At 43.3% G+C, this 14399-nt stretch overlaps 1 protein-coding gene across 2 annotated transcripts in view; it reads right to left on the bottom strand.

Moving 5' to 3' along the window:
- Positions 1-13572, bottom strand: part of LOC311142397 (endothelial cell-selective adhesion molecule-like) — a 59217-nt gene extending 45645 nt beyond the window's left edge. The window contains exon 1 of one of the 2 annotated variants that reach the window (XM_084178044.1): positions 13304-13572. In XM_084178044.1, coding sequence (XP_084034170.1) covers positions 13304-13370 — 67 coding nt within the window. In that variant the 5' untranslated portion in view covers positions 13371-13572. The remainder of the gene's footprint in view (positions 1-13303) is intronic. The other variant, XM_084178045.1, reaches the window with a different exon arrangement.
- Positions 13573-14399: the final 827 nt, after the last annotated feature.

The following is a 14399-nucleotide window of genomic DNA, read 5'->3' as shown; positions in this document are numbered from 1 at the left end:
TGTCCCTTACATTTTGCCACCAGAAACAGAGAAGTGTGCTAGGTGTTCGGTGGACTGACGTGGCCACCTCCACCCTTCATGGGTCTATGACTTATCTGCTCCGAGCAGGGTTCATAAGGGCTGCGCTGGCTGCTGCTCACACTACTGGAACTATCTCAGCCAGTACTGACAAGACAGTCTCTCATTCACTTAAAAAATTAGGGAAAATAGATAATTTATGCGTCCGTTCATTTCTCAAAATGGTATTCATGAGGTATGGCTCCGGTGGTAAGGCTTACTAGTCTAATTCTGTTCCATTTTCAGCAGTGATATCCATGGTGTTCCTTTTTTCCCCCCATCTTTCACCGGTCTCTAGGTAATGGTGGACTAGAGAGCCTTCTTGTATCTGTATTTTAGAACATGTGAGGCTAGGGCTGCTAAAGCACACTGTATCCTCATTGCGTTGGGAGGTCATTTCAATGTCATTTTTATTGGAGAGTTCATATTAGGTTCACTGAAATGCAACAGTTGTAAAATACTAGATGCGTTTAAGTATTTTATCCCTTTGTCTGAGGATGACAATAACAAAGACTTGGCTAGCGATATAAAGTCAGAACAATGTTAAGCCACAAAATAATAACGTATAAACTGGACCGGGCTGTCTCATCCACCATCATAAGATTACACAGTAGACACTACCCATCCCCCTAATATTATATCATTACACACAGCAGCCCCCCCCCCCAAAAAAAAAAAAAAACACTAGAGTGGCCCAGTTTTGACCCGTTCTCAGATTAAAGCCCAGCGAGCTAATTTGCTGATACGCCACAATTCCTGCATAATCCCAGCCTAATCCTCACAGGCTCGATTAAACAGGCAAACCTCCAGCTCAATATCTCAGTGTATCTTCTGCGCATGCACACACCTCTCTGCTAGTCCACCCTCTCACCAGCTCGGAGGTTTCTCAGCTCCAGTGTGAACTAGCTACTGTATTACAGGACCTTGGACATGGTCTGTGCAGGTTCTCGTCTCTCCTAAACTCTGAAGACTTTTACCGTTCACTTTGGGACAATACTACACTATTATTAGTCTCTCCGATCTCAACAGAGAGGGCTCAGGAGGGATTGTCTGTGTGTGTGTTGACTCAGTAGAATGGACACTCAGCGGGTCCTTCAGAAGCCATGTTCAAGTCAACATACATCTCAAGGGTCTGGGCTAACTAAACATTACAAACTAGTAGACTGCCACAAGAACAAAATCAGATCCCATAACATGTGCTCCAGCAACTAACTATACACTGAGTGTACAAAACATTAAGAACACCTGCTCTTTCCATGACCAGGTGAAAGCTATGATCCCTTATTGATGTCACTTGTTAAATCCACTTCAAAAATCAGTGTAGATGAAGGGGAGGAGACAGGTTAAAGAAGCCTTGAGACAATTGAGACATTGTGCCATTCAGAGGGTGAATAGGCAAGACAAAATATTTAAGTGCCTTTGAACGGGGTAGGGTAGTAGGTGCCAGGCACACCGGTTTGAGTGTGTCAAGAACTGCAACGCGGCTCGGTTTTTCACCCTCAAAAGTTTTCCATGTGTATCAAGAATGGTCCACCACCCAAAGGACATCCAGCCAACTTGACAACTGTGGTAAGCATTGGAGTCAACATGGGCCAGTATCCCTGTTTAACACTTTTGATACATTGTAGAGTCCATGCCCCGACGAATTGAGGCTGTTCTGAGGGCAAAAGTAGGTGCAACTCAATATTAAGAAGGTGTTCCTAATGTTTTGTACACTCCGTGTATAACCGTACACCCAACTTTGAAGTCTTCAGGGAAAACAAGCCAATGTCCGATAATGATAAGACTCAACAAGAACAATGGACTACCAGTTCGTCTAACAGTCTATCGACACATGAAAGTAGCAACATTATGTGCCTTTGATCCCTGTTGTTTTTAATCAGTATTCCCAAAGAAAGACATAGTAGCCGTGTTCTCTGTGATTGGCAGGTGAAACAGTTCATCTAAAAAGAGTAGCGTCGCTCGGTCAAGTGGCTCATAACCACCAGGCTGGGGTAATTAGACTGAATTATCGATAGCTTGCCAAGGAAAAAAATATTGTTGGTTGTCGTTTTTTTTTTGTTGACTGGCAGTAAAGACTGATGAGGCGATGAGCCTCCTAGCACTGTTAGGGGCCTGATCATTTCTCCTCTTCTCAAGAAATGAGGCGATATGATGTCTTCCTTAGTCTTCTTTGATGACAGGTAATGTCACGGGGTGGGGGTAACGCCGTTGCGAGTTAGGAATCCTCGTGAGGAATCAAAAAATGTGTGTTGTTATTAACTGCGATGGGAGGTTATTATTTTCGGTGACAAATTCAACCGCTGAGGAGGTGGGGAGACAGAGTGATTAGGGAGGAGATTAAAAGGAAAAGTATGACACAGCCAGTCGTGTCATCCGAGAGGACATGGGCAAAATGAAACTGAGTCACTGGTTGTGAGTGGTTTGCACTGGAAGAGCAAACAGCAGAAGTGTATGCAAAGAGCGTTATGGGGACTGATTATGAGTTAGTCTCTGAATGTCAATTGGATGATTACTGCATTGCAGTTCTACAGGGCTTTTTCCTCACATGGATCTGTGAGACTGTTCAGAGTTTGTGTGTGTCCGTGGATGCGTGCGTCCTCCTGCCCAGTTCAGTATAACAGTCAAAACCAAACCATCTTCTGGTGATGTGAGTATTACTACTTGCTGTCAAGCATCACAGTCAAGCCTCTCTCATCTCAAAGTGAGTGCAATTATGCAGCATCACAGGTCACGACAGGTCTGTCCTAGGTAGAGGCTGAGACCAGGTCAAATACTGTGTCATGGATAAATTTCAGGGCAAAGAGTTGGTGTGGAAAAGCCAAACAAGATCAAAACTGAGTGGCCCACTAACCTAGCTAACTGTGCTTAATGGTAGGTTAATGGACATGACTCCCATGGATCGTAACGTCCTGAGAAATCAATGGCTGTAATGAACAGTCACTAATGAAGTTTCAAAACGTCAATGACCATGTTGAGACTAACAAATGGTCGACCATCATACTTTGTCTTTGCATAAACTGTTCGGCTCAGTACAAAGCATTTGTAATGTACAAGTTAAGCACCGTTTCTGGCTGTCTAAACCTATAGTAGCAGAGTACACCCGTTTACCTACTGATCTTATGCATATTTTTGAATCCCCAAGCTCAAGGTGGATAGTTTCCCCTCAAGGAAATGTATTATTTGTACAGAGGTTGGTTAAAAGTGGCATTTACATATATTCCTTCCATCCGCCAGAAAAACATTGAAGTCACGCTAATCTAGACTGCCTCCAGACTTAATCCTGATAGATCCTGTTTAGCATTCAGTTTAAAACTTCTACCTCTTCAAAGACATCCAGAGAGATTATGGAGGCGCTCTCCGTGTGGTACGGTGCTGTGCCTTTGTAGGCTACTGTAAATGCAAACAGAAAAAGCAAGAAACTGCCACACGAGGGGACATTTCTCAATCGCCAGCTGAAGGGGACAAACCAGGCAGATAAAGATATAGGGGAGGAGGAAACGTTCAACGAGAGGTTTGGGAATCACTGCTTTATGCTAATGCAAAGTCTTACAAGGTATAGCATAGTTTGCATTTAGTTTAGACATTTATTTTGCCGACAGTTTTTATAAGCTACTGAAGCCAACATGGCCATTCAAAGCTGAAAGGGGCCATAGCAACGTTGACAATAAACAGTTGGGGACAGTGATGGAAAAGTCAACCCCAGTGGCATATAGTCCTCAAAATCAATGCCTTTAATGGCCATTTAATGCTGGTGGGGTATTGTCTACTACGAGTGATGACAAAGTGACTTCTGGGTCCAAAATCAGCTTATCAAGCACTTCCATTTGGCGAGGGTCATGGAAATGACATTTGCACAATACTATTTTTGTGAGAATTTTTTGGGGAACAACCAACACACTCAAGGTTCCTAATTCGATTATCATTCCATGTTTTATCTCAAGGCTGCAGTCACTTCTGCGTAGAGCTAAAGAGTATGATTTAATTATGACAATTCTCAGATGACAATGACAGGGAGGGAGATTGACAAATTGTGAAATGGAGATATCATCTTTCATACGTTTCTGCATGAAGAGCACATAAAATGTGTGTACAGCACACTGACACTCTGGGGGATGCCTTACATAAACAACAATTACAGTTTGAAGTGAGAAAGCTGCACCTCCGAGCCATCATCAAAATATATGGCTCCGGAGGACTGTTGTGTGACCAAAAACCCTATAATTACACAGCACCATGGGAAGGCTGAGAGGATGATTGGAGGGGTGGTAAGAGCAAATAAAAGGTTAAGGCAACAAAGTGAAGGCTCGCCTACGGATCTATATATAAAACGCGTACACACACAAACCAAGACACGCACAGTGCGTGCGTACGTACGGACACACACAATACATGCTTTCACCTCCTTTCCCAGCTTGTTTTCAGTGTATTGAGGCCTACTTGTTCTAACCTCCTGGCTGACCTGAGATGTGCTGACGAGACGCTTGAGCTCCAGCCGTCTGGGGAGAGGGAGAAAGAAGGGAGGCAGTGGGGTGAGGCTGACAGGTGGACCTGTCCCCCCTGGGGTAAAGTTCTGCTGGGCAGGCAGAGGCTGGAGGGGCACGGGCCTGCTGTGACAGGTGTGGAAGACATGCGAGATGCTACTGACTATGGAGGTGTTGGGCTGAGGAATGTGTATGTGTGTGGTATACAGATGTGTGGGAGGTAGAGGGTGTATGACGGGAGTGGAGCACAGCGCTGTGACCCTTGGGGCTTTACCCACAGTGCCTCTTGATGACTTGCTCCGCCTCACTAGGAAAATACAGCATCCACTCTGCCCTGAAGGGCTTGACTTAATAGTGTGGATATGGTGGTGGCTGCTGCAGTGCTCATACTGCAATACACAACGAATCTGGGTGGTATCGGCAAAGCGTATTTATCAATTTGTTAAGAGTGGAGTAGATTGGTTCTCTGGAAATCCCTCTGATCTATTTCACAGATCACACACACGGAACCCCCCCCAAAAAATGCAACATGTAAAGTGTTGGTCCCATGTTTCATGAGCTGAAATAAAAGATCCCAGACATTTTCTATACGCACAAAAAGCTTCTCTCTCTCAAATGTTGTGCACTAATTTGTTTATATCCCTGTTAGTGAGCATTTCTCTTTTGCCAAGATAATCCATCCACCTGACAGGTGTGGCATATCAAGAAGCTGATTAAACAGCATGTTCATTACACAGGTGCACCTTGTACCTGGGGACAATACAAGGCCACTAAAATGTGCAGTTGTGTCACACAACACAATGTCACAGATGTCTCAAGTTGAGGGAGTGTGCAATTGGCATGCTGACTGCAGGAATGTCCACCAGAGCTGTTGCCAGATAACTGTACGTTAATTTCTCTACCATAAGCTGCCTCCAACGTCGTTTTAGAGAATTTGGCAGTACGTCCAAGTGGCCTCACAACCGCAGACCACGTGTATGGCGTCGTGTGAGCGAGTGGTTTGCTGATGTTAACGTTGTGAACAGAGTGCCCCATGGTGGTGGTATGGTATGGGCAGGCATAAGCTATGGACAACGAACACAATTGCATTTTACCGATGGCAATTTGAATGCAGAGATACAGCAACGAGATCCTGAGGCCCATTGTCGTGCCATTCATCCACCGCCATCACTTCATGTTTCAGCATGATAATGCATGGCCCCATGTCGCAAAGCTCTGTACACAATTCCTGGAAGCTGAAAATGTCCCAGTCCTTCCATGGCCTGCATACTCACCAGACATGTCACCCATTGAGCATGTTTGGGATGCTCTGGATCGACGTGTACGACAGCGTGTTCCAGTTCCCGCAACTTCGCACAGCCATTGAGGAGGAGTGGGACAACATTCCACAGGCCACAATCAACAGCCTGATCAGCTCTATGTGAAGATTTGTCATGCTGAAAATGGTGGTCACACCAGATACTAACTGGTTTTCTGATCCACGCCACTACCTTCTTTTTTTAAGGCATCTGTGACCAACATATGCATTATCTGTATTCCCAGTCACGTGAAATCCATAGATTAGGGCCTAATGAAACTATTTTTGTTAGAGAGAGAGAGAGATTCACCAGCACTATTGGAATGCTATTCCCTCCTCCATGTAAGGCTCTGGTGTAGCTAGCGGGGGCTTTCGAAGACGTTGCCAAACATTTTTATAACTAACCCAATATAGACAACAGCCTGTCGTTTCCAATGGGAGCAAATTAATCATAGTGCGCAGAACAAGCATGGATGTGGGCAGAGCCAGGCACCAGCTAGTGAGATGTGTAAATAGTCATTAGTAACCAGATTGTCAATGACCTACTACACTGCTCTCACAGATTGTTTGAAATTATTCTGTGGGTTTGACATGTAATTTTACAAGACATTTCGTTGTTATGATTCAGAAGAGCCGTTTCAAAACCAGTATAGCCCATCTATAAATATCTCCATTTGCTTGTCTCCTTCAGAGGGACATACAATGCCATACTGAGGGACAAATAAATTGTTAGCCATAAAATGAGAAATAAACATTGCATGAGACTCAATAACTCTCTGTCCTCTATATGCAAACAATATACAATAAAAATTTTCTCAGGAGAGTTTCTTAACACACAGCAGTCATTCACTTATTGGGGCAATACTATGAAAGCTATAGTATGCACAGCCCTCCACTGCCCATCTGTAGAGCTGGCTCAGGCCATTTCCTCTTCCAGAAAGGAAGATGGAGAGGAATGGGGAAAGGGAGAGCGAGAGGTAGAGAGGGTGAGTGAGAAAGAGAGAGGGGAGAGTGTGTGTGTCTTTAAGGGAGTCCATAGGCCAGGAGCAGTTTTGGGACTTGGGAAAGTCGCCCACTGCTTTTCTCATGACCCCTGGCCAGCTTGGAGTCTGCAGTTCCTCATGGGACAGTGCATGCTGGGAGTCGTAGAGCAGAGCAGCAGGAAAGTGATGTCTGTCTGAGGCATCTGCCCGGGGGATGGCCTGTGTGGCAGAAGCAACTGGTTGGGCTGAGTTTCATTCTAAAAGGTTGCCCCCTCCCCCTCTGCCCACGTTCACTCCCCTCTGTGGATCAGAGATCACTATAGCAGGGCTCCAGACTGCGATCATTTAGTCACATTTTGCAATCCTTTGACTTGGCTGTGCGAGTAAAAAAATGTAATTGGTCACATCAGAGCGAGCTGCACATTCTACATAGTCACCTCACTCAAACGGTCAAATTTTTGGGGAGAGGCTAACACCATGATTTGGTCAAACAATAATGTGCATTAACCTCATGATTCCCGTAATTAAAAAGTATCTGCACTGCCCTTGTTTTGCTGGGGCCTGCTGCTGTGATGAGCGAGCCACTCACTCCCTTCCTCTCTACCCGCACTCTGGGAGAAAAAAATCTATTTTGATTGTAGGCTATAACATTTCAAAATCCAATTGACAGAGAGAAAGTTTGACGCACAAATATCCCCAAGACATGCAAACCTCTCACCATTGCAATAACAGGGGAGTATGATATTTGTGCGTCTAACTTTCTCACTCACCATTGTGTGTCAAAAAATGTGTCACGATCCCAATACTTTTGGAGCTCACTGTATATGCCAGAGGCAATACACAGGATTACAACTGTCCACGGTTCTCTTGGGCTCCAGATTGGACAACCCTCATTTCACCTTGTCAGAACAAGTGACATGGGTTGTTGTTCTTAGTCATTACATCTGTAACAATAGTCCAGATAAATCCGCAATCCCCTGTGACAAATCAAAAGCATACCAGCTGCTCGAGTCCCACACAAGGGACCAGTGACTTCAAATTGAGTTTGTAATCCAGGCTCTAAACACTTGGCCTTTAGCAAGCCTCCAGTCCATATTTTAAGAAATACGCAATTAGAGAGAAGGCAAAGTTGTTATAACTTTGACAGATAGCATTCCAGAGTCCTCCCCTCAGTGGTCTTTGGGGGTATCTTGGGATGTGGGATTGACAGGGGAACAATGTGCCCCCCCCCCCCATAATTACAAATAATTTGTAGACTGGAAATTGACCGCAAGAAGCCCAAGCAGATATAATATTTGACTAAGACGTAATCATTTTAAACCTTGCTTACATTTGTATCAGAGCATATGAGCGGAGTGGAGAGGGAGCGAGCGTGGAGCGTGAGCGGACGGATTTTGAACAGAGCGCAGAGCGGCATTTTTAAAAGGACGGAGCGTCGCCCTATGTCCCGCTCCAATTTCGCTCGCTCACACCACGAGTCTGAAGCATGCTCAAGCCTGACCCAGAATCCATCTGTTTAATTTAATTTGTGTCGTCCATTAATTTGTATTTTATAGAGCGAGAGGAGCAGCAGCAGCAACAAGAGAAAAGGGTTGAGGAATTCAAAAGTTTATTCACTGCACGCAAAGGCCCAACCATAACAAGGGAGAGAAAAAGAGAGCTGGATGTAGCATTTTTTGAAATGATTTTCATGGACTATGAACCGCTGAGTAAAGGAGAACGCGAAGGGATGCAACACTTCGCCAGCGCAGCTCAACCGGGCTACACTCCCCCAAGAAACTATGATAAATCAGTACTTTACTTTGTCAAATTTACATCTGAGATGCCCCATTCACATGCTTCAGCTGGCGATCAAAAACGCCGTTAACAAGCACGACAACATTAATAGGCTGTTAGTGAAAGTCGGGCACCTGGTGAAAAGTGTACGCAAGAGCACAGAGGAAACCGACCAATTAGGTGTCCGCCCCACAAATGCCTGCGCCATTCGATGGAGCAGCCAGCTGCGGATGATTCAGTCGTTCATCCGGTTGTTCCAAAAAGACCCGTTATGGTAAAACAAACTCAAGTCTAATGTTGCTAACATCACCCTGAATCAAGTACGGCAGCTGACGCACCTTGTCAGTGTGCTGACACCACTAGCAGACCTCACAGACAAAATGCAGAAGGAGCTGGGGAACCTGGGGATGATCCTCCCTGCTGTCACAGAAATCAAATCCCTGCTCACCGATTACACTCACGCTGCACTTCCAATGGGCATCGCTGCTTTTGCAGAAACATTGGCAAACAACGTGTCAATTCGCTATGGAATATACTATACTGATTAACATCTCATTTTAGCGTCAGTGTTAGATCCCCGTTTCAAGACAGAATGGATAATCCGAGATGAGTCTGTATGCAACAAATTCGGGGAGATAAAGTAAGGCTGTGGTTTAAGCTAAAAGTGAAATACATGCAGATTTTGTTCCTTTTTTGGAGTGAGCGGGGGGCGATTTGAGTGGAGCGCGATGCAAACTGCGTTGAGCGCTGAGCGATAATGAGCGGACTGGCCTGATGTGGCTTTGAGCGGGGGGAGCGGAGGGGTGAACAGCTCCGTGAGCGAGGAGCTGAGATTCTCACCGCTCCACTCCGCTCATATGCTCTGATTTGTATACGATCATGTGTCTCTATTATGTGTGAGAATACTCGGGAACCGATTTCTTAAATTAAAATAACATGGAGATGATTTCCTGGTGTTTTTACAGTCTTATGTCCCAAACAATTAAAAATAAGTCTTATTTTTTGGGGGCTGGGGTACTCAGAAAGCTTGGAGGGCCAAATAAAACCGCCAGTTGGGGAACCATGCTTAAAGGCATGCAGTGTTCTGATGCGGAATGGACACTTGGCTGCCCTCGAACCAACACACGCTGTGGACATCTTCCTCACTATTAAAAAAGGCACTGAAGTAGGTAAACTGGGAATTATTGCCCATGACACTCTTCAGGGAGGCGTCTCCTCTCGTCAAGCCTGTGGGATGATCTTGTTAAATAAGTCAATCCTTTGTGGAGTACACCTGGAAAACAAATGAAGATGTTCTTTTCCCAGGGATGGGGTGTCTGGAATGGAAGATTAATTGCACGGAGACTGGCTTGACTCTCGGATAAAGTGGGCTCCATACACCATGGCTGTGAACAACAGGTTCGATAAGGGACCTGTAGTTTGGGCTTATCAGGTGTTCACACACACCAAAGCCTGTTCTCCGTTTCCACACATGGTCTACGATGTCACACACAGAACATGTGCAACTTTATTGCACATATGTCAAATCAATGTCTCTAGAAACAGGGGAGTGATACATCATTCTGGCAAAACATTAATGAGGGTAGTCATTATCGTCGAGCTGGGTAATATAAACATTTGCTCGTGCACTGTCAGTTTATGTTAGGACTGTATTGGTGTCATCAACCAGCGTGTTGTTTGTTCCATCTCACTAACACATCATCTAACAAGTATAACATTTTGAATTGAAATCCTTTATTGTACATAAAAATGAGAAAGTAAAAAGTTCATTGAAATTAGGTCTAATTATTCAATAAGTATATTCTCCATATAAATTACCGATCCAAATTATCCAGATAACCCTGAGCCACCTCTTGCGATCCGACTGAAAGAGCAAAAAGCCTTCAAGTGTAACAATACTGGTACAGCTTTCCTTTGACCCACCCTACCCACTTCTGTAATTAGGAAAAACAAGTCCAGGGACATCAAGTAGTGGGGAAAAGAAATTAAACTAATTTATTTTCGGAATGAGATTCTGTAAAGTACTGGAAACACCACAAGGTCATTTAAATAATTACAACACAATTATGTACTCAACCAATTGAACGGAGACTAATGGAATTCAAATGAGCTAAACCAAAATGACTAGGGTCTGACTTGACAATCCTAATTGATTTAGGTATCTCGGGACAATGTAACTAACACCATGTGATGGTCCTATGAAATATGATTACTGTATGTTTTATAGCGCCTGACATGGCAACATGTACTGCTGTGTTGAAAGAACAGAGAGCAGGGTAAAGTTTAAAATTAAACAAACCTAGATTCTAAAAATGTCCAATTGCGCAAGAAGCTGCCATGAAAACAACAATGCTGGCCCACACACACTGTGCAGGAGTGTATTTACAATACTCATTAGTCTAACGTAGCCTACTTTAACTCCAAACATCAGTTCCAAGACACTAGGTTTTCCCAACTTCATACACAAAACTAATTTACGTTACCCATTACTCAATTATTTGATTGAAAAGGCAATAAAACACCCCCACAGGTTATCCTGTTTTCAAGAGAACACAATTAAATTACTTACATGACTAATTATGAAACACAGCCATGGGGATGAAGGCATGCCAGGAGATGGCTAAAGATTGTTACATCAGATAATGTGATCTAACCAGAGTTGTGGTATCCATTACTGGGAGTTACATGTTAGGTACCGTTTGGTGTAGCACAGAATTTTAGACCAACCGAGTCGGCCACACATGCATCTCCTAAAATGTACGTGTCCAACAATGTTTGCTCCGCGAGACAGGTGGGTCCACCCCAAAGTGCCGCATGTCATGATGACACTCACCTGTCTAGGTCAACGAGAGAATATTTGAAATAGACAAGATGGCGGCGTACACATTGTTGGATTACTTCATGGAGCAAAAAAAAATATATATTTTAATAATGGAGCATTTTCTAAATTCAAAACGCACCACCTGCAACTAGACACAGACATTTTAGAAGATACAGGTTTTGGCCAAATCGAGAATGAAGATGTATTGCCTAGTTAAAAGGGACATTTCTAAAATGTTCAACTTCATATTCATCATTTCCAGCACCACCCCAACATCATGTGAAAATGGCAGTAAAAATGATAAAGGAAGATAAGTGTTTCCAATGACATCAACCAATTAGTAGGCAATGCCTACTCATGATTGGTTAAAATCAGGATGCACACCGATGTAGTCATTGGAAACCCTTATCTTCCTCTATATTTTTTACTACAAAACATAGAAACACGCAATTTTCAAATATGTTGATGTTGGGGTGGTGCTGGAGATGATGAATATGACATTTCCCTTTAAGGTTGGTCGGAAAATTGTCTGTGCTACACCAAACAGTACCTAACCTGAAACTCACAGTGATGGATAACAGAAATCTTTGGTTAAATCACATTACATCTGTAGCTTGCTTGGAGAATGAGCAATCTTCCTGTTAGCAGGACGCTATTAACAACCATTTCCTCCCATGCCTTGGCCCTCCAGGGACACACCCATGCCTTGGCCCTCAGCGGACACACCTGCTGTAGACTGAGTAAGGGCCGAAAACCCATGTTGAGAAATGTGTATTATAATATCAATAAGTCTGACGGGTTATCGTTCAGCTACCTAGCAGTTTTTTCTGCACTTCATACTCAAGATAGGAGAGTGTGAGGATAGATTGCACTAACAGTGTGTCAAGAAAATGAGTCCTTGGAATAATCCTTACTATTTGAAATACTATTGGCAATGCCTCACCTTGTTAAGGTGAAATAAGCTAAGGGTGAGATTGCCTGCATCAGCACGTGATTGTTTTGGAAACGAATGATATAAACTGAAGGAAGGATACATATTTGACAAAAGCATTACTGCTTTAAAATAGTTGGTTAGTTAAAGTGTACAAATATTAGAAAATTGTGTCCAATTCTAAAGCCATAGACAAATGGCAGTTTTTTTCTACATGATCAATAAACACAGAATTAGTACCATTACCTGGTTTGTTTTAAAAATGGTATTTAAATTGTAAGAGAAATCTCACTAGTATGACCAAGACTGTTGATAGAATGCTTAATAAAAAAATCAGGAGCTGGCGCACACCCAGAGAACATCACCTAGTGTAGAGGTGCTGACTAACGGAGAATAAACTGTAAACTATAAAAACAAATAAAGAGAGTCGCACACTATGTATAAACTCCCAGTAATTTATTGGGTAAAAAAACACCAACGTTTCGGCATCACTGTGCCTTCTTCAGGGGTGTTAGAATGCTTGACAGTGATGAAACAACACTTTGCTAAACAGTGTAAACCCACTGTTCGGGCATTGTCTGTCCATCTAATAAAGGGATTATTCTTCCCTGCCCCTGGCCAGCAGAATTATGCATAACACACTCGTTTCAAATCCCATGGAAAACAAACTGGTGTTTCAGATTTAAATCAAAACGCTAAATAGGGGAACATTAATCGTCCACTACTCGACAATACAATGATTCATTTCAGTATTACTGGCTATTAGGTTTTGTAGGCTACTGTCATTCAGTGTCACAAAGAACATTGTTGCTATGTTGTAGGTGTTGTCAGCTCGACCATTTTTGTTTGGTTACAAACACCTTGCAAAATTTCCACAATAAGCTATTGAAAAACACAACCAACACTTAAGAGAAGAAAATGCGTTACTTCAACTCAAAATGACCATTGTCTTACCTGGAAAAAACAAGACAAATGCAATTGACAGCAAGGTGGCAAGTTTCCGCGAAGTATACATCTCCATAGTTCAGCATGCGCCTTCTGTGACCCACAGTCGCTGTTTCCAGTCGTAATGTATACAGCCTCCCTGTTACCTGTGCGCAATTTCACTTTGGTCAATGTGGTGAAGTCTTTCAAGTTGCTTCCTTGAACCGCCAGAGAAAAGACAAGGAGGTAGCGAGTTTACAGCAGGCAATGTGACCTCAGCGGCAGTTGACGTGGACGTGATAAAGCCTCGCGTTTGGCGTTCAGCATCGGGCGCAAGGAATTATTCCAGTGGACTACTTCGGCAAGTGGCCAAGGCTTGCCTACAAAAATGCCTTCGTCGACTTTCCCGTTTACGCTTTGGGACATTGCATATTTGGATAAAACAGTTGTCATCAAAAACGGAGAAAGTTGTCATCATGAGAAAACTCTGCCCTGCCACCTCAAAGAGCGACACCTGTGATCATTAGCATCACCCTCTCAGAGTTCTGCACGCATCGCAGCGCACTACAGGTGCAGCAGTTCTGTTTAAGCAATAATGTCCGAGGTGATGTGGTATATGGCCAATATACAACGGCTAAGTGCTGTTCTTGCACTCGACGCAATTTTGAGTGCCTGGATATAGCCATTAGCCATTGTATATTGGCCATATATAGCCTATACCACACACCCCCGAGGTGGCTTATTGCTATTATAAAGTGGTTACTAACTTAATTAAAACAGTAGAAAGTGATTTTTTGTCATACCCATGGTATATGGTCTGATATACCAAGGCTTTCAGCCAATCTGCATTCAGGGCTCAAACCACCCAGTTTATAATCCCAAATAGAACCGTGGTACATTGGTACACATGATTGCATATTGCACAGCCTAGGCCTACTTATTATGTAAGAGATAACTCCCATGTTCTGTACATTACCTTGGAAATACATAATAGACAATGCAGCCAGGGCCGGCTTAATGCAAAATACAAAAATAAACATAAAAATGAAATAGATACAGTATATACAGTGTGTTATATATACAGTATGTATATATATATATATATATATATATATATATATATATA

Source organism: Coregonus lavaretus (assembly GCF_964263955.1).
Source record: "Coregonus lavaretus genome assembly, chromosome: 15".
In the NCBI taxonomy this organism is placed as follows: domain Eukaryota; kingdom Metazoa; phylum Chordata; class Actinopteri; order Salmoniformes; family Salmonidae; genus Coregonus; species Coregonus lavaretus.
Note: the sequence above shows the minus strand (reverse complement) of the source record. Positions and strands in the feature narration are given on the sequence as shown.